Here is a 24,818-nt window from a genome sequence, read left to right as displayed (position 1 = left end):
TTTTCTACTGCTTTTTTTTTTAATTTTTCCGTTGTGTGAGTTGTTATACCCTATAGGCCCTTGAAACTCTTTCTGTCTGTTCTTCTCTCTGTCTTTCTGTGTTTGTATCTGTATGTTAATATCCTTATTGTAATTTTTAGATTTTTTTAGCAATCACACAATGGCTACATGACAATGTCTTTCAAATGACTTTCCTAATTTTGAATGGATATCTCATATGGTGAGAGTTACTAGTGGTGTCCCACAGGGGTCCATTCTTGGACCTTTTATTTTCCTAATCTACTATTAATGACTTGGTCACTTGGCATTTTGCACTATGCGTTTCCACAGGAAATCACCAGTTTATTATAAAAAATATTTGAACAAATTATTTGGAGCTTGCTTATATGAACAGAAGGGAAAAAAGCAAAGGTGAACATCTGTTTGGCTATGAACTGCTAAAGCTCATCAAACCATTTATTTCATCAGAGATTTGAAGAAGTTCTGCTTTTTTAACATAATATTTGCATTTTTCATTTTAGCCAAGTTTGTGGGGGGTTTGTTGAGTTGAGATTTTGGCCAGTCTTGCACTTACTTCTTATTGACTTCTTGCCCGGTTTAAGTTCAAGAGTTCCACTCACTTTAAGCATACAATGACAGTGTTTATTTTGGTCCAAAACTGTATGAATTTCCAAGGTAATCAAGCTTAATACAAACTCATATTTACAGAGCCACTCAAAGTATACCATGAGTTTTATTTCAGGCAACCCCAAAATAAATAACATAACATTCATAGTTAGTGGTATAGTTTGTGCATTTCTCCACTGAGCTACATGTTATCACACTGATCGTCATCCTCATTACAGCTCAATATATTCATTACAGTTACATTTTAAAACAGAAACGAAGAAAACGACCCAGTTTTGCTCCTTTCATGAGATACAACATCACAGCAAACTGAAAAACAGTCAAACAAGCTAATGACCAATGGTGTGTTGCTGTTGATCCATGATGTCTATCCATAATATGCATACTGTAGGTCACCCATTTTATAACTTTAAAATGTTACATGTTCACTTTGGACAAGATGTCTTCGTGTTTCCATTTCATGTAACTGAGACCTGACCAGAAACCCTAGTTGGGCCGATTCAATTTATGTTCGGGGACTCGGGTCTATGTGTGTCTAATGCCTGAATGGATCCAAGTGGACTCTCAATCAGCTCTGGTCAAAAGGTGCATGGACCAGTGGGCACCTATACTGTGAATAACTATTGCTACCTGAGATCTGTTAAATAAAAGTACCCTATGGAGTTCATGCTATTGGTGCTTGCTTCTCGCACAGCACATATGGAGCAGAGTTCCTGAAGAGGTAACATAATCTGTAACTGCACAAAATAATGTAGTTAGCTAATGACATGCCCCTAGCCTGTGAAAATAATCAATTATTTAGGTAGAAAGTTAAGCTAGTTAGCTAGGCATGCTAACAATTGCTACACTACACCCTGTTTAAACCATTCCTTTCACTTTTCTGTTGTGCCCTTGTGTTTTTGGTTTTGTTAAGGTGATAAAAAGCATCACCCACCCAACTGAGAGACACCGAGGATACCCCTTCAACACGTGGACAAATTCAGAGCTTGACAGGCCTCTGTGCCTACTTATGGTTGCTAAGCTATGATTGGACAATCTTTGCTCAGGGGAGAAGATCAGCAAAAGGTCAATATTTGGTCATTAATGGCTTTGATGAATTAGTATGTTAGCTGTTGTAGTCTTTGTGTTGCTGTGCAAAGCAGGGACGTGACGCAAGCTGAATTCTGTCACCATTTTTTAATTTAATTCCTTGAAGACAAGTAAACTATTATAAAATCATGCAAAATGAGTGACCTATCCCCTTCTAATCTCTAGTGACTCCAGCTGTTCAGGTCTATAAAATGTCAGAATTGCAGTCTCACCCTCTGTTTCGGCCCCTTCAGCTATGTAACCTGAAATTCACACTTCACACTCTCTTTGAAAATTACCTTCTTTAGTTGCTATTTGATATCAGAACCAGCAGACTTTTACATTTCTCATCATAACACAGCTGAGTGTTTCTTTGTTGCCGGGGGTTCAGACCATCAATGGAAATCATTCCTCCAGTCAGTGGATGATCATTTCCATAACTGCCTTCTGTAGGAAGTGACGATCACAAACAGAGCATACTGTAGTCTTTAGATTATATCCATCCCTCTGAAAACCAGCCAAATAAAATGATTGAGAGTCTTTACATATCCAGTCTTTGTGAGTTCACGCAACAAATAAAAACACAGTGCAGGATTCAGAGTCCTTACGGCCTATTTCACACTTTGAACTCAAAGTCTGCTCTGTACCCTCACTTTACTGGCCCACATGACCTGCGTTCAGATTGTAAATGTGTAGGAGGCCAGCACAGAAGATTGTTTGAAGTTCCGTCAGTCGAGCTTAGCTGAGATCAGTTTAGTTCAGGTCAGTCAGCGGGCTCAGTTGGTCTCAAGTTTGTTCAGCTAAGCTCGGCTTGGCAGTGTGAAATAGTCTTGAATGCCTCCCCTCTTGTGGCGCTGCAAGCTCGACATCTTTTAATCTTCTACTTCAGGAGCCACTGATTCACTGAGGAGAAGAGAAGAGAAGAGAAGAGAAGAGAAGAGAAGAAGGAAATGAGATAATTAGTACAGAAAGGATGAGCAGTATGAAATAAAACAGAACAAAGAGGTGCCTCAGGTTTCAGTTGTTGCAAAAAGGAAGACAAAGTGAAAAAGACAACACGTGCATGGATAATGAGACACAAAGGTAAAGGAGGAAAAGGACTAAAACTGTGTCCTAATTCCACACTGTTTACTTTTTATGTGTATGTTGTGCATTCAACATGGAAAAGTGATGAAATGATGTTCAAATCAGACGGTGCGCAGACTAAATACAATCCATTTTCGCCCAAAAAGTAATTTTGCTTCCTCTTTGGGAAGTTATATGGCATTGACACTGTATTTGCTGTTGGATTGATGCACAAAATGTATCACTTAATGCTGTTATTAAACGGTTAAGCAAAATTACACTATGAAAATGGATTTCAATTAAGTTTTAGATAATCCACATATTGTTATTTTTTGCTGCTTGTGCATAATTGTGAAGTACCAAAATGTATTGTATACTTCCGACGGAGTATTAGGGCCATACTAAGAGAAAAAAAATATCCTTTTTTGGGGGAAATTACGAGAATATAGTCATAATATTACAAGAATAAAGTCATAATTTTAGGTATACGAGAATAAAGTCGTAACATTACGAGAATAAAATTGTCAGATCTTGAATAAAGCATACTATCGGAATAAAGTAGTAATTTTATGGGACTTCTTTGTCCAATTTTAAAAAAAAAATTTTTCCCTTTTTTTTCCCCCTGAAAAAAAAAGGGGGCGTTTTTTTTGTTTTTCTCATTAAAACAACTTTTTTTATTATATTATTATTACATTATTCTCGTATTATTACAACTTTATTCTCGTAACATTATGACTTTATTCTCGTAATTTCCCCCCCAAAAATTAGCTTTTTCTTAGTCTGGCCCTAATACTCAAATCCACACAGCATCAGACTTTTTGTAACAATATTAGGTCCAAACAGTAAAGTTGGAGTTCAATATTTGGAGTTCATCCTCAATAACTTTTTTTTTCTAGTTATTGGCATCATAAATAAATAGATTCAGAATAGTGTGGATAGTGCTAGATTAGGTGGTTGTTTTCATTTCACCATGGCTTTAGAAGTATAAATAAAGACTTTTCAGCAGGTACTTTATTTCACACAGGTGCAGAGCATACTTGTGTTTGTAGAGGATCAGCCAGTATTTGCAGTGTGATTTATTGCAACTTTTAACAAAAGACGCATGACTTCTCATCAGTAGCAGTAACAAGACCCTGCTGCTAACAACATAACAAACAAGAGGGACTGCATGTGCAGAGAGGACATCAGTGAGTATGAGTAAGAGAAGGATAAAGTGAAAGAGAGAAGAGGATAAAGTGAATAAGCCGGTGAAGGAGAGAGAGACATGGAAACTAACTCTAGCCAAAAGAGAAATTCATTTGTTTATTTCCCACCAGGGAACCTCTCATTTCCCTCCGTTCTCTCTCCTCCAACTCAATTCCGACCCGTCAACACAACTGTATCTGTGTGTTTGACTTCAAACTTTAATTTCAAAGTTATATCAGCTCTCTGGCCCACTGTTTCATCAGCTGCCCTCGTCACCTCATCACTGGAGAATGCAATAAGGTTCAACTGCAAATGCAGCTCAGGGCCAGTTTATTTCACTGTTTGCAGTGTTCACAATGTCTATGGTCTCAATAACCTTGGGCAAAATGTAAAATTTATAAGAAATGCATGCTAGACAGAAAAGAAAAAGACATTGACTAAAGCTTGATATGTCCCAGTCTGGCAACCCTAAAATATTTGTGTGTTAAAGTTTTGACAGACCTCTTGAGGTCCAGTATACTACATTTGGGAGGATCTATATAGGGAGAAATGGAAGCTAACATTCATAGGTATGTTTTCATCAGCATCTAATCACCTGAAAATAAGAACTGTTGTTTTTTTTTGTCTTAGAATGATCTGTTTTTATCTGCAGATGTCGCAAGTCACCTTTCATCCCGTTTGTTTCTGAGTTTTCCACACATTGAGTGTTTTTTGCACATTTCGTGGCCACTGTTAGACTAGATGCCACCAAATCCACAGGACCTTTAAGTATAAAACAACAGAGCAACTATACTGCTCTGGACTGCAGGAAATTGTAACAATTGATTTTAAACATTGTAACCAGAGTCTTGTTCAGTTCACTGTTTTTACAGCAAATGTCCTGCAGGACTGTACAGAATGTGTGTCCGTCTACATTCTCTGTTCATCTTTCTTCTCATTAATTCGAACACTGTTGGCTCAGAATGGTTTCAGACAACTCCATGACACAGAGTTATCTCTGCTCTTTGACCATGGATACAGAAACTCCTGTTGGGGCTCTGTATTGTAACAATCCATTATCAAAGGGAAGCCGAGGCTGTGGAATCCATTTGATGTTGTGAAGAGCACGCTGGGCTCAACCGGATCGATTACAAAGATATTTGGGGAGAGCACAGAGAGGATACGAGGACTCCCACACTCTCTGCGTAGCACTTCCACATTTATTGTTTGTGTATGTGATGTACCAGCTTTCTCTTTAACGCCAACCAGCTCACCTACGCACTCCCAGTTTTAAATCTGCACAAACAGACAATACACTCCCACACACACACACACACACACACACACACACACACACACACACACACACACACACACATATATTTTTATTTTCATATGTGTCTAACCCTTCTTTTGCTCCCAGGAGAGCTCCCCCTCTGTTCCATTCTCTATTTTCACATTCTGACATGGAGCCATGCTCAGTCAACCTTCCCTCCACGCTCCAGGCAGCTTTAATGATCAGCAGTACAGTATCTCTATACTTATGAGGACCTTCCACTGACTTCTCTCAGTGGCCTAAACCTATTGCAGATTCAGACCTTAAAGGATTGCACATTCCTATTGCTCACTGCTGCTGCTAAGTCTAAACACTCATGTAAAACATACATTTGCTTTTACTGCAAACTGCAGAGACAAGGTGCCATTTTAATTTGTCAAAACATTACTTACTAATTATTGCATTTAATGGGGCTAAAGTCTCAACTGCAGAATGGCTGACAGTGTCCTGACTCTCCTCACTGCAGATGGTGTTTTTAAGCTTTTAATATATTAGATGTTTGCTATTTTTATAATGATTTAGTTTTTAGTTCAGAACTTTGAAATGTAGTTTTTGAACATGAAGAGGATCCATTTTCTGATGCAATAGCATCATATTTTTTACAGACTGTAGCTGATAGACGTGTCTGTCTTTGGCTTGTCTGGACTTGATTGTGTACCATTAAAACCAGGTCTGTACACTGCTTATAAAAAATATTGACCTGCTCTCTGAAGTTTTCATCCTTTATTGTTTTACAACGTTGAATTGAAGTAGATTTAATTGACCTTTTTGACACTGATCAACAGACATTTAGTTTAAAGGTACAGTGCATACTATTTAGGAGGCTGTAAGACCTTCTAACTATAAGGTGCTATAAATCTGTGATCAGAGTAGTTATGAGATATTATGATTTACACATCCTAGATATATTATACCGTGAAGTTAAACATCATATTAAAGATGCAGTGTGTAACATTTAGGAGGATCTACTGGCAGAAATGAAATATAGTATTCATAGGTATGTTTTTATAATCACCTGAATATAGGAACTGTTGTGTTTTTGTTACCCTAGAATGAGCTGTTTATCCACAGACACCACAGATCGCCTTCCATGGAAGCAGCCATGTTGAACCGCCATATTTCTACAGTAGCCCGGAACGCAACTACAACTAAAACTACACTGCTGGATGCAACTAAATCCTATACACTGGACATTTAAGAAGTCACATAATTAGTTAAATGGAGATCGACTATGTGTAGTCATGGGAATGAAATGTACTGTAGTATATACTTAATGCAAACATGCATTTTGTATTTTATATTTAATTAGTATAGATTTTCATAATTTCTCACTCTGTTCTCCTTTTCTATTGATGAGAGTTTTAAAAAGAAAAAGTTTAATCTACTTACATTCAGTGTCATAAAACAATAAAACATGAAGACTTCCAATGGGGGTGAAGACTTTATAGGCACACACTGTAACTACAACTGAGGACACAAAGGTCATGTCCTGTTTAAGGGAATTTATGGGTTTTAAGGAGAAGCTGAAATTCTACAATTATACACAAATATAACCTATGCATGGTGAGTTTAAAGAAAATAATTATTTAATTTGACTGTTTTAGTCTAAAAATATAAGTAAAATAAAGTGACTTTAGACTCTTGGCCTCAGGTTCCCTAAAATTTTGACTGCAGGCCTGGTAAGCACATTAGGTATTGTTGGAAATGTGCAAAATGGAGAAGGAGGCCATCTTTAGGCAGACATTACTGTCTGCAAAAAAAATGCAGCAGCCTCATTCATATCAATAGGGCCACTTTATGTCATGTAAATGAATGAACGGACCAGATACAGAGGCCTCCTGCAAAATCTGAACCTCAGCATTGCCACAGCACAATGTACCAATGCAAGGCTGAAGTGTGCAGAACCAGTAACACGCACTGTCCTGGCTCTATTCTTAAGTAGGCATACGCAAGGGCCCGCTAGGGTTCAAGTGATGTAAATTTCGTCATCAGGGGGTTTACGCATAGGTTCTGTGCGAACAGGCATACTGCCAATTTGTGGTGACACTACACTGCGGGGAACTCTTCCTCCAAATGGAGAAAATAATATAAAGAGAACTACTACACAGCTGTTTTGTCCGCAGCTGTCTGTGTACGCATCCGGCCTTTATGGTTTTCTTGAGTTTAACTTCTTTCAAAACTTAAATGGGATAGAAACAACCTATTGCAAAACATGATTGGCATTGACAGTGGTTTATTATCCCCACTGGGTTTAATGGAAATGTTCCTGGTCTTTATAGGGGAGCGAATGTGGTCCACAAGTCTGAGAGGTTTGGCAAAACTAATTTAAAAAATCTCTTGGCACAAGCCTTTAAGAAATGCCCTAATTAGCTTTAAAGAGATGAAAAGTGTAAAAAAAAAAAAAATGGCATTCATTTCTGGCAGAACAGAAGTTTTTATTTATTAATGCAGAAACATTGCTTCTCCCTTCCCTCCTCCCCTCTTCCATGTTACCTCTGTACTGTGGGCGGAGGGCGCGGTTGTTGGGGCAGTCGCGGCCCTGCTTGCTGAAGTTGATGTTGGTTCGGATGCAGCGCTGCAGCAGAGGCTGGGTGGGCCGGGTGTTGTCACTCATGCTCAGGAAGATCTTGTAGGGCTCGTTCTGGCTGAGGAGGCGCAGGGAGTGCATCTGTGGAGGAGAAGTGGAGTGGTTTTGCTTTATTTGAGTTTGACTTTGGTTCAGCTTAGTTCGGCAACCACTGCCCCCAAGTCGGGGTACTGAAGTTATTTAATTGAAACCCATAGGTCCTCTTATACTAGATGCTGGATCCTCACTTTTCCCAATTGACCATTTGCTAAGCAACATTTGTAATGTTCCTGGCATGCTTGTTTTAAAATGAGCGTAGGTTAACGATAGAAGTGTATGACAACGTGTGTGAGAAGTGATTGTTCATTGGAACAATGGCGGCTGCTATAGAGCATTTCTTCATTGAAAGAAAAGCAAAGGGTGGACCTTTCTTGATGGAAAAGATGTTTTCACTGCCAACCAGTTTTTGTTCGACTACGTTATATGCTTTGATGATCTAACTGTTTGAAGTTTGCACATGATAGACGTATGGTTCATCCAATCACATGCCGAGTATTTTCTGAAAATGCCTGCCGTTTTCCAAACAATTTGCAATGACAACTTCCTAGATGGTTCTGTGTAACAAACCTGGTGCAGACAGGTCACTTGATGGCTACAAAATAATAACTTGCTAAAAGACTGAGGTTAATGCTGCATGTCTGAGGCAAAACATTTGTAGCTCATGACCACAGGTGAGGGCTGGAACTTAAATCAAGTGCTTCCCCTTCTTCCTCAGCTCCCTCACCATGAAATCCCTACAAAAAAGCCCACTAACCCTAACCCTAACCCTAACCCACTGCACTGATCCACCCATGGATCTCACATGTCCGCTACCCTGGGGTACTGCTTGATTTGGAAGTGCAACTCTGAAGGGGGTACTGCCGCATTTTCCTATACCACGGCTTAAGACTACTTTACATTCAGCTGAAAAATCTCCCTGTGCATGCTGGAGGTCACAGTACAATGAAGCAAGCCAAACTACATCATCCGCAAAAAGCTTTGCAGAGTTGCAATCCTGAAGTCACTGAACTGGACTCATTGAGATTCTGCACATAAGAATCACAAACTGACAACGAGAAATATTAAAAGATGTACTCTATTTTTGTTTATTTCAATTTCTTGCTGCAAAGCATGACCTTTTTCTGCCAAGCATAAACATAAAAAGGCATTAGTATAAAGTAGCAGTACAAAATGTTGCCACAACTTCAATTACAGCTCGGCTGGTACTTTATAATTGTGATATTTAGGCTCATTAACCTCTTTATTAGTGTAATTTCTACAGAAATATTCCCCTTTGTTATGTTGCCTTCAAGTAATTTTAGAAATATTAGAAATAGGATTGGAGCCCACATTAATGAGCTAATGATATATTTATTATGACTCAAAGTGTGAATTTAATGCTGTAGGCGTTATCTCTATTAAGATCTTAAAAAACTGTATGTTTGTCATGATTTAGGCCATTGTTTTGGAGTGTAAAACTAAGTAATGAAAAGAGCAGCGACACTAGTTACTTTTCTAAGAGGAAAATCAGTATACTAATTTTTGGCTAGACCGCAACAGCAAAACCTTTGGAATCGAAACTCCTGGAGAACAGCAGGGAGAGAGGCAGAGAAATCACTAGTTGGCAAGCAGGGGATGCATATTTAATTAATTATCATAATCAATGTGATCATTTTATATCATATATAATACATAATTTATTAGTTATTGATAATAGATAGTCTGTGTGTTTTCTTTCCAGATTCACTCATGGCAACTTCAGTGCAACTTAAATATTACTGGGACCACTACAGAAAATTGCAGATGAACATTTCATATTCCGAAATCTGCATTATAGAGACTTCCGCTGACCATATATAGTCTAGTCATATACTAAGTTTCCATCTAGTTTCGTTTCATTTTAAGACAGGTAACATGGGAAAATGACTTTATTGCAGTTGAAGTAAGTAAAGTAAAAGCGGGAAACTTTAATTGGACTGAATGTGGATAAAAGACATGAGACACTGTAGTCCTACATTTTGTTTTTGGTTTAGAATTTCTTTATTTGTAATGTTGACATGGCTGCAAGATACACCGCTGAACCCAACCAAGTGGCAATACTTGAAGACATTTATAAGACTTCAAACAGTTCCCTTCTGGAACCATTAAAGGTTTTATGGGAGCGAGATGTGAGGGCCACGAAAGTTTGTGGAGCAAAATGAAAAATGAAAAAGAGCAACCTGATCCAATAGAGAGAGACTGTAAAAGAGGGATGAAGGAGAAACAGCAAAAAAATGGAATGAAGAAGAAAGAGAGAGATCAGACTGGGTTGAGAGACAAGTGAGAACAAAGGATGGGTGTGTGAGAGTGGGAGTAAATAAAGTGAGAGTAAATGGCAGATGGTGTGTGGGAGCTGATTACTTTGATGCAAGCAGGTAAGTGTTGTGCTGGATTGTAATGTGTTGCTCTTTGACGTTGCGCTTCTTGATTTGAAGAGTCGGGTTTGAATCCAATCTATCCAGCTGCTTCTCAGTGACATAAAAAGGCTTTCCGGTCAGAAACCAGCTCACTGAAAAAAAGATATTGGTTCTTCAGTGGTTCTTTGAGACTGTTGAGGCGCTATTTAGCAAAGAACCTGTTCAGACCCCGTATGTTTTTTTAGAGGTTCTGTGCTAGTTTTTCAGCTTAGTTTTGTTAGGTAAAGAATGGAAAAAAGGAAGGAAATAAAAAGGAAGTTTCTCCTTGCCATTGCCACCAAGTGCCTGTTCATGGTGGGAAAGCATAGCTACTAATGTCTCACATCTACATTATTAACCTTGAAGTAACAAACTAAATATTAATGTCAGAAATCGGTAGCTATGTTTGCTGAGGTAATGTTAGCTGACCAACAACTAGCTAGCCAGCCAGCTCGCTCAATTTTATGTTCTTAACATCTACGTGCAAAAGAGCTGATGACAACGTGCCACCCATCCCTGTAGTAAACAACTTCTGGTTTGAGACCAGCACTGGAAACAATTGGGTGGTTCTTTGGCTGTTGAAAGGCAAAGAACGGGTTTGAGTTTAGACAACAGCTCCAAACCAGCTCTCAAACTCCCTTGGCAGAAAAGGGGTACATGAATGTATGCAAATGCACCTAGTAGATTTTCTCCATTCCTACTGTTAAAAAAGATACAGAGGAGGATTCTTTTTAGACCTTGAGACTACTACTGAGAGGCAAAAGCGGGTGCAATTTAACATTTGGATGGTGTTGTGCGCCCTGTGTATATGAACTGCATTTCATTACATTACTGTTACAACACATCCTCTTTTATCTAAACCACTTAGGGAAAAGTAGATGCTTTCAGTTACAGGTTATGAAGTGGCAATTTGCAATTCAAAGCTTTGCCCCCTGCGCCAGCAAGGATATTGGGAAGTACATTTCTGCCCCAGTCAACAGAATGTGTGTTGTTTTTTACCCACATCACATTTACTTAATTCCATGCTCACATACCTGCATCTGTGTCACGTAGACAGGCTTGTTGATGAGTATCCAAGTGGACGTCTCATAGCACGGAGGGATAGTGATGGAGCCCTCATAAGTGATGTAACGCGTGGTGTCAGGGTAAAGGTCGGCTATGTTCAGGCCCATCAGTAAGAACGCATCATCTAGAGAGAGAGAAGAATCAGACAGAGGGGGTGTTAAGCTGATGCAGTGTGTTGTGTGAAAGTCCGTTATGTTCAGAGCCATTAACAGGAACGCACTGTCAGAGGGAAAGAGAGGAGAGATGAATACTGTGTGTGTGTGTGTGTGTGTGTGTGTGTGTGTGTGTGTGTGTGTGTGTGTGTGTGGCGTGTGCATGCGTGTGGATTATGCAGAACTGCATCAGGGTATGAATCTATAATGTTTGGACCAATTAAAAGGAATGATTTGCCTGAGAAAAAAAACATAAATATGTTGGAGCAGAGAGTGTGCTAAAATTCTACTCACACCCTCACATTAGGGGGACTCGCCTCCTATTTATGGACAAACTGCTTGTTCCCACAGGCTAACAGTTTTAGGGTTAAAACTTCTTGTTTTAGGTTACTGTTCGTCTCCAGAGAATTAGTCAATGTAATGACCTCCTAAGTGACAAAAACAGTCTGTGTGTGTGTCTATGTGTGTGTGTGTGTGTGTGTGTGTGTGTGTGTGTGTGTGTGTCTGTGTGTGTAGTTCTGCTATGTTTAGCCCCATTAACTGGGAGGAATTCTCCAGAGGGCCGTACATCTTCACAACGATGTTGGAAAACAGATTTTGGCAATGTAGCACTGATTTGTATGAAATTAAGAATGCATTCTTGCTGAAGGAATGCCAGAAAACGTGTGTGTGTGTGTGTGTGTGTGTGTGTGTTGTTGTTGTTGTGTAACAGTATGTAGAGCAGAGTGTAGAGCAGAGCGTAAACTAGATCTCCCATTATCAGGAATGAACTGTCTCCAAGATTAGTGTGTCAACTTTTAAACTGCAAAGGTTTTAGCCATGCTGGCAGCGTGCTAGCATGCACTGAATATAATATGAAATATCCATAAATATCAGTCAGGCGTCATCAGTCATCATACACTTGATGATAGGGAAATTAATTTCCATCTTCCCAACCTAAGCACTAGGAGCAGTGGGCAACGTGTGGATATGAGCTAGTGCCATGGTCACTAAAATGCCTGACATACATGTTTTGATGGTGGGGGAAACTGGAGCACCCGGACGAAACCCATGCAAACATGGGATGAATATTCAAACACCCTGAAAGCATGTTAGCATTGTCATTGTGAACATGTTAGCATTTAGTCTAAAATCACTGGCCTCACAGGGTTGCTAGCAAGTTCTGCAGACTCTTAGGTCTGAATTTTTGTGTGTCGGTGCAACAACCAGTCAACTGTTTTTCTGGTCCAGGTATTTTCCTGACCTTTAAGGCAGCTTTGCCATATGCAAATACATCCAGTTGCAGCACAAAGGTAAAGCACGAACATGAAGGAAATGAAACGGTTTGTGAGCTGGTAAAATGTAATTACATTTATCTCAACATACCAAACTATAGGCTAATGTGAGATTCAGAAATGAGAGAACTAAATAGTGTTTTAGGCCTACATTAAATGTACACGTTTACAAAGACCTGCCCTACTCTGCCTCTGATTGGCTGATGATTAGGTTTAGGCATGAGTTGGTAGTGAGATGGTAAGAAATAGGAAATGTTTGGGTCAGGCCCATTCAGCACATGACGGGTCCTCTCATGATGTGAAATGTGCAAAAGGTATTAAATTATTAATTCTATAAAATGTATTTAAAACCTTTCTTTTTTAGCAGTTAGGCAAATACAATTCACAGTTTATCCTCATTATTTCTGCTTAATAGTTAAAATACCTACTTTTATTTTTTACCTTTACCTTTAGTAACCTTTAGTTTGCATTCATGAATTAATAAATTAATAAACCGCTAGATGCTACTAGTTCTACACACTGGTCCTTTAATAGTTGCTAAAATTGCTACCTGTGATAACATTTTCAGTTTATTTTTGATCTGCTATGGTCTGTCTAGAAGCGCCGCAGAGAGTGGCAGCTTTACCCAACAACCCCCCCCCCCCCCCTTTTTTTTTTCTTTTAAAATATTATATTTTTTTTTTTTTTTAAAAAAAAGTTTATGTTGTAAAAACCCAGTGTGGAAGTTAATTTTTTTTTTTTTAGTTTTTTTAAATATAAACAATGTGTAAACGCTCGGTGAACAACAAGACGGACGAGCTCTTGGCCCTGGTCAACGGGCAGCCAGAGGATCGCGAGTGCAGCATATTATTTTCTGACGGAGACATGGCTGAATGACATTACACCAGACCGTTTAGTGGAACTAGCTGGCTTTTCACTAGTTCGGGCAGACAGGAAGAAACAGAGTCTGGAGGAGGGCTCGCTGTCTTTGTGAACTCTAAATGGTGTAACCCTGGACATGTTGTCAAGAAGGCAGAAATCTGCACGCCTGACATTGAACTGCTGGCCATAGGGTTAAGGCCATACTATCTGCCCCGTGAGTTTACGGCCACTATCGTCGTCACTGTTTACATTCCTCCATCGGCAGTAGCGGCGCACGCCTGTGACATCATCCACTCCACCATTGCAGACCTGCAGACACGCCATCCCATCATCATCATAAATGGAGATTTTAACCATGTCACCTGTAACACCAGAGGGGAAAAGACCTTAGATCTGCTGTATGCCAATGTAAAGGAGGCATACAGCACCACAGCCCTCCCCCCTCTCTGCAAATCTGACCACTGCCTGATACATCTCAATCCTAAATACAGGCCTGCTGTTAGGAGGAAACAGTCCATCACCAGGACTGTGCAGCAGTGGTCCAGACGACGTCAACCCGAGAGTCCTTAAGGTGTGTGCTGAGCAACCGGCAGGAGTGTTCCAGCATCTGTTTGACCTCTCCCTGAGGTTGAAGAAGGTGCCAAAGATCTGGAAGACTTCCTGCTTAGTTCCTGTTCCCAAAAAAGGAAGACCCAACGCTCTCAAAGACTTCAGGGCTGTAGCCTTAATGCCAGCACACACCAACCCGACGGCCGACCGTCGGCAGAAAAGCAGTCAGACTGATCAGTCGGCTCCCGTCTCCCCGAGTCGGTCAAAAAAGTGCCTCTGAACACACCAAACAGACGCCGACTGGAGCATACGTTCTGCACATGCGCGAGGCATAATATGTCCCCATAACAGCAGGCGGCGTTAATCTGTGTTGTCGCCCAAAAAATGAAAACCGGAATTGACGGATCACTCTAGACCTAGTAAACACAGAGCACGCTGTTGTCAGTCATTGTTTTCATCAGAGAGTGTTGATAGTAGTCAAGAAGGATCGTTATTGTCATTACTCGCTGAACGGAAAATACGATGGCTAATAATAGCAAGATACTGGTGTTGGCGTAGTATGTTTACCATCGTCATTTCCGGTTTTCTCGTGCACTCACTGATTCGCTTGTCAAGGGCTAGCACTCCACCAATCAGATTGGTCATTAAGGCCGACGGCCAATGGCCGATTCTACATGTCGAATCGGCCAAAATGAACGCCGACACCGACTGACGACGGCACGGGACACACCGAACCAGACAGACCCCTGGTACACGACTGCCTGGATCCTCTGCAGTTTGCGTACCAGGCCTACATCGGTGTGGATGATGCCATCAACTACCTGCTTCACAGAGCTTATACCCACCTGGAGAAGTCACAAATCAACGTGAGGATCATGTTCTTCGACCTTTCCAGTGCCTTCGACACCATCAAACCTCTCCAGCTGGCAGAAAAGCTCTGTGATGCAGGTGGATCAGGACCTCGTGGCCTGGATCACTGACTACCTCACTGACAGACCACAATATGTCAGACTGCACAGCTGCTTGTCAGATGTAGTAACCAGCAGCACTGGTACACCCCAAGGAACTGTACTATCACCGTTCCTGTTCACACTCTACACCTCTGACTTCTGCTTCAACTCTGGAGCGTGCCACCTACAGAAGTTCTCCGATGACTCCTACAATGTCAGCTGTATCACAGATGATAGGGAGGAAGAGTACAGAGACCTGATTGAGAGCTTCATTGGATGGTGCGACAGGAACCACCTACAGCTCAACACAGGAAAAACTAAAGAGCTGGTGGTGTCTCGCAGGTTCTTAGCAATCCTGGTGGAGCCTCCTGCCATGGTCCTGCTAGATTGCCATTGCCAATACTGTTGTTGCTGTGCACCTGTCTGTCTGTCTGTCTGTCTGTCTGTCTCTCTCTCTCTCTCACCCCAACTGGTCGAGGCAGATGACCACCCACCTAGAGCCGAAGGATCTGTCCTAGGTTTCTGCCTTTTAACAGACAGTTTTTCCTTGTCCTTGTCGCCTAGTGCTTGCTCACGGTGGTGGTTGGGTCTCTGTAAATAATGTTTTAAAGAGTTTGGTCTAGACCTGCTCTATTTGAAAAGTGTCCTGAGATAACTTCTGTTATGAATTTGCGCTATACAAGTAAAATTGAATTGAATTAAATTGAATTGGTGGACTTCCGGCGGGGCAGGAGGACCCCCTCCCCAGTTGAGATTAGGGGGGAGAAGGTAGAGATGGTGGACACCTACAAGTTCCTGGGGGTGACACTCAACAATAAACTGGACTGGCCCTCTACAGGAAAGGACAGAGCTGACTGTTCTTTCTGAGGAGGCTCAGGTCATTCAACGTGTGCACTCGGCTACTACAGATGTTCTACCAGTCTGTTGTGGCCAGTGTCCTCTTCTTTGCAGTGGTCTGTTGGGGGGTAGGCATCGGCACTGGGGCTGCCAATAAGGTTAGAAAGCCGGTGAGGAAGGCCAGCTCGGTGGTGGGGATGGAGCTGGACAGTTTGGAGGCTGTGACGGAGAAGAGGATGAGAGGGAAGCTGAAAGCCATCATGGACAACCCCTGTCATCCTCTTTACACTGAGCTCAGGCAGCTCAGGAACATCTTCAGCCACAGACTGACCCAGCCCTGAGCCTCAAAGGGGTTTGGAGGCTCATTTGTACCATCAGCCATCAGACTCCACAACGCAACAGCTCCCAGTTCCTCAAACCTCAGCAGATAAAGTCTGGTTTAGAACTCCTACCTACAACGTGCAAACCTTTTGTAGTTTAGTAGTTTTAGTTTTAGTGTATATACTTTAATTTATAGTTTTTATATCTTCTAATATTAATAATATTTACTGTGATTTTGCGCTGCTTTGCCTTATTGCTGCTGTGTCAAAATTAATTTCTCCTTAGGGGGATAAATAAAGGAATTATCTTATCTTATCTTCTTCAGCCACTGTAACTTTGTGCACACGTGGGCATGTTTTGAAGGAGGTGTGGCTTGTAGCATCTGCAAGGCCGCAGCTGGACCCTACTCCGTCTGGGTGGGATTTTGGTGCAGAGTGCACTGTGCACAGGTGGGAGCTTAATTCAAATTAGGCAGTGCAAAGCGAGCTGTTGGTATTTTGATGGAAATGGGCTCTCAAAGTCACTATGCTGCCTCTTTGGGGATTTTGTCAACAAGAGGAAACTAAATACTTGCAGCAAAATGTGCAAAAACGTAATAATATTTAAAATGTAAATACACTAATTTATTTAATCACTCCCTAGCCTGGGGATGCATTTAAATCAGCATTATTTATTGTGGTTGAAGCAGGAACATAGATACATCAGCCTGCATTGATTTATAAATGACTATGAGTGATTCCTACAGTATCTGTTGTCCACAGCAGCTTTATACTTCACTTCATTAAATCCCTGCAGCCATCTATAGGCAGCAGGACGGACATTTTGATAAATCTGCAGCCACTGACTGGAGAACGTCCACTGTGTTTATCTTGATTAAATCAAATGCAGACAACACCACGCCGCTACAAAATAAGCACACACACCAGACCAGCTCCATTATAACTCAGCATTCTGCTGTTTATGTGTGAGACATCAGATTAGGGGAGCTCATCAATCCTGTGCGTCACAGCCTTCTTTCCAACTAGTTCATGTTTTATTCTGGAAATACATTACCAAGCGAATGCTGGTGTCACACTTTAAGATGTGGTGTAACCATTTGCAACATGAAATACGGTAGAATTATTACGAGAATTGATTAATGTGACCATATAAACATCTTCACCAGACTATTTTTAATTTGTTTCAATCATCACCTTACTAATTAACTGAAAAGAAAAAGCACACCATCTGCAGATATGCCGTGCTGTGTGTACACACTGTGCCGCTCTGATTTCCTGAAAAAGCTTTACCTATTAGTTGAGACATTGTTGTCGTGCTCCACTGTGATGAATGAGAGTATATTTATTAATCAGCACAGCACCCCCTTCCATTCATGTTCCATTCCTGTGTGTCATATTAGGTAACAGCATTCAAAGAAACTTTACTTGCATATAATGAAGACACTCTCTGTGAATGAATCCTTTGTGAAATTCCAGTATCCAAACTCTCATTAACAACTCCAAATAAGATTCAACTGATCACTGGCTCACGATCTAACTTTACACCAAATTTTGATAAAATTCTAATTATTTAAAATATCTGTGCAAACAAACAACCGTTTGGTACTGGAGACATAACCTCCATTGATGGAGGTGATAATGCAGTTTTTGCAACAGAATTCAAACCACAAGAGGAGCATTTAGAAAACTGATGCACGGACAGGGTCGGGTAGTATCTTAAAAATTCAAATTGTAAAAAATAAGTGCTGTAATTATAATCAAGCCCAATTTCAAATAATCTGTAATTAGACTGTAGTATAATCTGTAATTAGACTGTAGTAAATTAAGGACTAATTGATTTCATTTTATTTTACGTCATTCAAATGTGACAGTTTTAAAGGTCCAGTGTGTAGGATTTGGTGGCATCTAGCGAAGAAGCTGCACATTGCAACCTTCTCGCCTCACTCTCCAGTTCCAAGCATGTCAGAGAAACCTTTGGACTTCTTCAAACTTTGTAAATATTGCACCTTATACTAAAAAACCATAAAATCATATCATCAACCCAGTATCATGAATTTGATGATGACTTGATTGTTACATCCCTAGTATTTAGATTTGTTTCATTTTTTGTAATAAAATGGATTACGTAACTTAAGTACAAAAATGGTTTTTGTTTCTACTATTTCAAAGTAATTTTGAGAAAAAAAGAAAAATTTATTTATTGAAAAAATATTTTAAAAAAAAAACGCCAAAAAAAAAAAAAAATTTTTTATTAAAATTTTTTTAAAAAGGGGGAGATGTTACAGCCTATATTTAGAGTTTGTTTGACAGTGTCAGGTTTTTTGATGAGTTCTATAATCAACTCATTATGTAGTGTTTAAATGGATCATTTTATACAAAGAACAAAATACAGCTCTGTAGATGTTCATGGCAGAATTAGCTTGTCTAAGGAAAAAAAGAACACAGCAGGAAACAGTGTGTGTGTGTGTGTGTGTGTGTGTGTGTGTGTGTGTGTGTGAGTATGTGTGAGAAAGAGAGTGTGTGTAAAGAGAGAGAGAGAGAGAGAGAGAGAGAGAGAGAGAGTGTGTTTTTGTGTCTTACGTCTGTAGTTGATTCTGGTGATGGTGTCTCTATTGAGCATGCGGTTGAGGAAGGAGTTGGAGTTTTCAGAGAGCTGAGAGATGACAAAAAGAGAGGGGGATAAAATATTCATCACAAACCACAGTACAACACACACGCACACACACACACATTCACACGTAGCAAGTAGCAGTGAGGACTAAAACAGTGAACTTTACTTTCCTGCACTGCCATCCTTACATTAGTGTAATGACCATAATCCACAGCTGAGAGCCTGTGTTTTAAATCTCCCATCTGATATGAGTAGCAACCGATCTTTCACAGATGTACTTTCTAATTGGACCTTCATTGTACACCCAGAGGGACACACTGACCTTTATGAAGATGGAGACCACAGCGATGCCATGAGGGCTCTTAGCTGCCTCGGTGTAGTTGGCGTACAGATCCTGGTTGTAATGGATGAGCTGGACCTGAAAGAGAGGCACAGTGACACAGGGCGTCCAGCAAGACAACAACTAATGAATATGAGTTTGATTTCTGATTAATGTTTAAATGTAAAGTGTTGTGATTTCATTTTCAAAACAAAAAAGACAATGTGCAACCCGGCCTCCGTCCTTCATATGACCAGAGCACAGAGGTCTGCCTGTGCACATGTGTCTGTTAAGCCCACGCAGACTTGGTACATGAAAAATAAATTACTCAAAGACAGAGAAGCTCAGGGAATCCCTGTTAGTATTCACTGCTCTGCTGTCTGTGTAGATGTGTTTGTGTTTCTCTGTTTCTTTTTGTTTGTGTGCCTGTCTGTGTTTAACCCAGCATGTGTCGTCTCTGTCTCGTCTCTTACCTCTCCGGGAAAGCCCTGTCCATTGAGGAGGTGCTCTGAACCCTGGGAGTCCTCGCTGCCAAAATGGAGACGGACCTCCTCCAGCCTGTAGCTGTAACCCAGCGGGCCCCCCGAGATGTTTACCAGGTGGGCTTTGTCCGGCCGCAGGGACACGTGCTTCCCCGTGTTGTACATAGTTCCTCCCATCTAGAGAAACAGACAGGAAGGGATGGGCATTAGACACTGGCTGTAATCTCACTGCTATTCTAAATGCCTTATTTCTACCATCTGGTATGTTTGGGGGTTTCTTTTGTGCCCAAATTCTATTGGTTTGGGGTTTTTCAATCACCATTTGCATTCATTATGGAGGAGAAATTACAAACAACTAAAATATTGTGTTGACATAGTGTAACATTTCTTAGTCTATTTACTAAGGTAATATGTATATATGCATTATAAATGAACATTCTAACCGTTTCACCAAACAGTTAATAAATAAATCGCCAAAAACCAGGCCAGAAAAATGAATGGGTGTGTATTGGTAGGATTCTCACAGTGCGTGACTTTATCACTACAGTGTAGACAGAGAGAAAAATTTGTCGAAAAATAAATTTGTAAACTGCTCTCAAGGCCACAAATGTAACTCTACCGAAATAATTCATAGATAGAAACGTAGGTAAATCTGTTGGGGTCGCAGTGTTAGCGCTGCTGAAGCTGTCAGACTAATAGTTTTGGCGGGAAATGCACTGATGCGCCAGCAACACTGTTTTACGGCCCCATCTAATCCCATGTTAATTGGAGAGAAGTAATTTTGAAAGGAGCTTGTTGCACCATTTCTTTCTCAATCTCCCGAGGTCACATTCTTTAACTTTACCCACAAAACCCCCCAAAAAAAAAAACCCCCACAACCCCCCCTTTCCTTTTTAAAAAAAAAAAAAAAAAAAAAATACTATCCCAGAGCAGAAAAGTCCATGCATTTTTATTAGGCTTACTCCTTCATTATCGGTTGCCCCAAAAGTCCATTAAAACGCTCCAATTTAGAGGAGTACACAGGAACTAGAATTAGACACACTCCTGTACTAGCTTCCGCACGCTCCTGTAAAATGTAGAATAAATTTAAAATCCTCCCCTCACCTATAACACTGCTCTTTGGTTTAAACGTTCTCTGAATGCTGGGATACTTGTGGTTCCTATAGTCTCTAAAAAGTAGAACAGGAGCCAAGCTCCTCTCCTGTGGAACCAGCTTCCAGTTGTGGTTCGGGAGGCAGACACCCTCACCACATTCAAGAGTAGTAGAGTAGTAGTAGGCTTAAGACATTCCTTTTTGATAAAGCTTATAGTTAGGGCTGGATCAGGTGAGCCCTGAACCATCCTTTAGTTATGCTGCTATAGGCCTAGACTATTGGGGGATTTCCCATGGTGCACTGAGCTTCTCCCTTCCTCTCTCTTTCTGCACTCATTCATGTTCCATTAATGCATGTTACTAACTTCACTTCTTCCCCGGAGTTCTTGTGCTTTCTCGTCTCGCAGGTTCTTATCGATCCTGGTGGAGCCTCCTGCCATGGTCCTGATAGATTGCCATTGCCAATACTGTTGTTGCTGTGCACCTGTCTGTCGTCTGTCTGTCTTTTTTCTCTCTCTCTCTCTGTCCGTCTCTCTCTCTCTCCCTCTCTCACCCCAACTGGTTGAGGCAGACGACCACCCACCTAGAGCCGAAGGATCTGTCCTAGGTTTCTGCCTTTTAACAGGCAGTTTTTCCTTGCCCTTGTCTCCAAGTGCTTGCTCATGGTGGTACTGTTGGGTCTCTGTAATTAATGTTTTAAAGAGTTCGGTCTAGACCTATTCTATTTGAAAAGTGTCCTGAGATAACTTCTGTTATGAATTGGCGCTATACAAATAAAACTGAATTGAATTGAATTGAAATGTAGGTCAATTCGTTGGGGTAGCAGTGATACCACTGCTGAAGCTGTCAGACTAATAGTTTTGGCGGGAAATGCACTGATACGTCAGCAACACCCTCTCACGGCCCCATCTACTCCCATGTTAATTGTAAAGGAGAAATTTTGAAAGGAGCTTGTTGCACCATTTCTTTCTCAATCTCCCGAGGTCCCATTTTTTAACTTTAGCCACTGAAACTCAGCAGTCCTATGGTCAACAAGATGACGATCCTCACAGTCTATTCGGTTTTCATTTCGGTCGTTCCTGGCCAATGGTTCGAGGGAGTTGATTTTAAGATTTTCTGTGTCCCTCAGGAGTCAGAGACAAAGAGAAAGCCTGCAGCTGCTGTGGCCTCCTCTGGTTGCCACGACCACCAAAGCCTGCCTCCCACACACACATGCACGCACACATAGCTAGCTAGAGAGGAGTATTTAAGGTATTAATAAGCTAGCACTAGCTAGCTAGCTAGCTGAAGTGAATAACAAGGTATTAATATGCTAGTGCTAGCTAGCTAGCGTGCTAGAGAGGAAGACATGGTATAAATATACGGGCCAGAGCCAGGCACACTCAAAATTTCTTTAGGAATTTTCTAGTTAAATATATTACAATACATGTACAGATGCACATTGGCATATATACACCTGTACATATACATACACACAGTGCGACTTTTCCACAAGGTTGGGCTACAGCCAAAGTGAGTCCCAGCAGTGCATTATTTACTAAAGATAATAATGAATCCTTGGTAAAAAAAACAAAACAAACAAACATTTAATTGAATTGAATTTAGACTGCAAATACTGCAGCCACAAAAAGTTTTACCCTATATTTGTTTTAGAATTAAGATTAAGAATGTCAACAACAACTAAAAAATATATTATTTTATTATTATTTTAATGAAGTGTGTGTGTTCAGAAATATAGATATCTCAGTATTTATGGGAAATTGTGGAAGCGAAGCCCTGTCATGAACTGGAATAAAATCTAACATAGTAATATCCAGGCCGTGAACAGGCTACATGAATTTTTTACCACTTAGGCTTTGGATAAAATGAATCTCCTAATGCGGTGCACTTGAACTGTCACAATTAGTTGTTTTTTTTAATTTATGTATGCCGGTCGGGACAAGATGCAGAGAGGCATGTTGGGCTTAGTTGAGCAAAATCCGGGTCAATACCGTTGGGAAGACCTGGACCAGAGCCGTCAACCTGGTTCAGAACAGTAGCCTACGACTTACAGGCCGTTTGGAGTGGATCAATATTATTTTCAAATTATTTATTTGTATTAGCCATAGTTGTTCCTGCTTGCTGGTGTGACCAGCTAGAAACTGGCGGCCTCTGTGGTGCAACTACAGTTAGAATATAGAAAATAAATGAGAAAAATTACCCACACTATGACAAACCAGGCGGACATTTTGTAATAACCCAAATTTTTGTACTGACACAATCCACCCTGCGGCCACAGCAACTGGGCAGAAAATCGCCAAATCTGCCAATTTTCCTTGGGTGTAACCCAGTTATTTTCAGCATGCAGTGTCAACCAATCAGGGGCCACCATGAAAAGCTTACCATATCGCACACAGCTGATATGCCGAGAAAAGTACATCCGTTGGCACACAGGGGCCATAGGCAGCGTTTTTTTCATTATTCATTGATCATTTTTGCAATAATGTATGCTTTATGTGAGAATAACAACTGAAATGTATATACACGCACACACATAACAAAAAAATGTCATTAAAATATATATTTCAGAATAGAAATCGCAGGAGTTCAGCCTCAAAGAGCCTCTAGAGTGGCATCATAAGCATCATCTTTACTGTCATATTTGGAAAAATTCACACACATGCACTAAAAATTCAAGAAACTACTTTTTATGATTTCAGAAAATTTCACATACGAGTTTCCTTTTAATGTGACTGTAACAAGCTTCCGATCTGTAACCATGTGGGTGTTGCTTTTATTATTGTTCATGGTTTATATTTCTAAGTGTAACATATGCTACATGAAGGGCTGTGATCCCCTTCTTTATTTTTAACATGGGTAATCCCATAGCCTCCAGGCACCATGGCCCACTTATAAAACTATTGCAGCTTTGTCTTCTGACAAAATGCAGAATGGAAAAAGTAGGATGTGATGTGTGACAGGGTAGCTGCAACCTCTTTTTATATATTTAGATACTTTCATGGAGACGGTTTCAGCCTAATTATGGAACAAGAGGACATTTCTGCTTCACTTGTTCGCTCTGGATATTAATGTTATGCTAAAGTCAACCAGAGCATAAGGCAATGTATGTAGGCAGGACAAAAGAACCACACAGAGTGCTTTCATGGCTGGTCATAGTGTTTTTTTGTGTTAGTTCATAAGATATTTAATTTGATTAATATGTTATATGTATGTCCCAATTAACCTATTAAGGTTCTTCGAAGATCTTCTTGAAGGCCTTAGTACGCAATCCTACCTCACACGCAGCCAGTCCATGGGCTGATTTTTGTGTCAGCAGAAACTGAATTTGAATCATTTAGAACTGAATCTGAATTGCTCAACTTGAATAACTGTATTGAAAAACTGAATCTGAATAGCATAATTTGAATTGGAATTTATTAGTTTGAAACTGAATTTGAGCTTCACCAAAAATTCAACTTTTTATGTACTTTCAAATTCAGTTCTCTAAATTCAATTTCAGTTCTCTAAATTCAAATTTTGTGATCTCAATTCAATTTCAAACCACAAGATTACACTATTAAGGTCACAGACGGGTCAAGGTGTTCAGTAAGAGCAATCGAGTGCAGATTCACAGAGCTCCTTTTTGTTTTGACCATTTCCTGGACCTGTAGACATTGGCTAGCGAAAAACATGCTTAAAGGATATTATTTATTATTATTATTTATTTATTTATTCCCCTTTTCAGGTTCATAATTGTATTTATTTTATTTTTTTATTTTGGTTTCATGTCTGAACCACTTCGTTCGGACTGTTTTCACAACCTCCATCAGTACAACACTGGACTGGCTGAAAGACTGAAAGAGGGATTGTACCAACTGTCTGTGGAGAGACGGCAGAGGAAGAAACAAAGTATTTTTAAGAATTGATGCTGTTTTTCATTGTTCGTGTAACGCTAGCACATGCTAACCGTTGTTAGCTACAAGTTAATTTATTAAGCCAGCTGGTAGCTGGTGTAGATGTCTCCAT

The 24,818-nt window shown here is 40.3% G+C and overlaps 1 protein-coding gene across 1 annotated transcript in view; it reads right to left on the bottom strand.

Moving 5' to 3' along the window:
• Nucleotides 1-620: 620 nt before the first annotated feature.
• The window catches only part of LOC127357020 (carbonic anhydrase-related protein 10-like), a 102,824-nt gene continuing 78,626 nt past the window's right edge, over nucleotides 621-24,818 (bottom strand). The window contains exons 4-9 of the mRNA XM_051389175.1: nucleotides 19,712-19,897; nucleotides 19,242-19,337; nucleotides 18,889-18,961; nucleotides 11,335-11,489; nucleotides 7,754-7,928; nucleotides 621-2,598 (exon numbers count right to left, since the gene is read on the bottom strand). Coding sequence (XP_051245135.1) covers nucleotides 2,576-2,598; nucleotides 7,754-7,928; nucleotides 11,335-11,489; nucleotides 18,889-18,961; nucleotides 19,242-19,337; nucleotides 19,712-19,897 — 708 coding nt within the window. The 3' untranslated portion in view covers nucleotides 621-2,575. The remainder of the gene's footprint in view (nucleotides 2,599-7,753; nucleotides 7,929-11,334; nucleotides 11,490-18,888; nucleotides 18,962-19,241; nucleotides 19,338-19,711; nucleotides 19,898-24,818) is intronic.

The sequence above is a fragment of the Dicentrarchus labrax genome, unplaced genomic scaffold (genome assembly GCF_905237075.1).
Source record: "Dicentrarchus labrax unplaced genomic scaffold, dlabrax2021, whole genome shotgun sequence".
NCBI classification, from domain to species: domain Eukaryota; kingdom Metazoa; phylum Chordata; class Actinopteri; family Moronidae; genus Dicentrarchus; species Dicentrarchus labrax.
The sequence above is the reverse complement of the archived record's forward strand: the minus strand, read 5'-3'. Positions and strand labels throughout refer to the sequence as shown.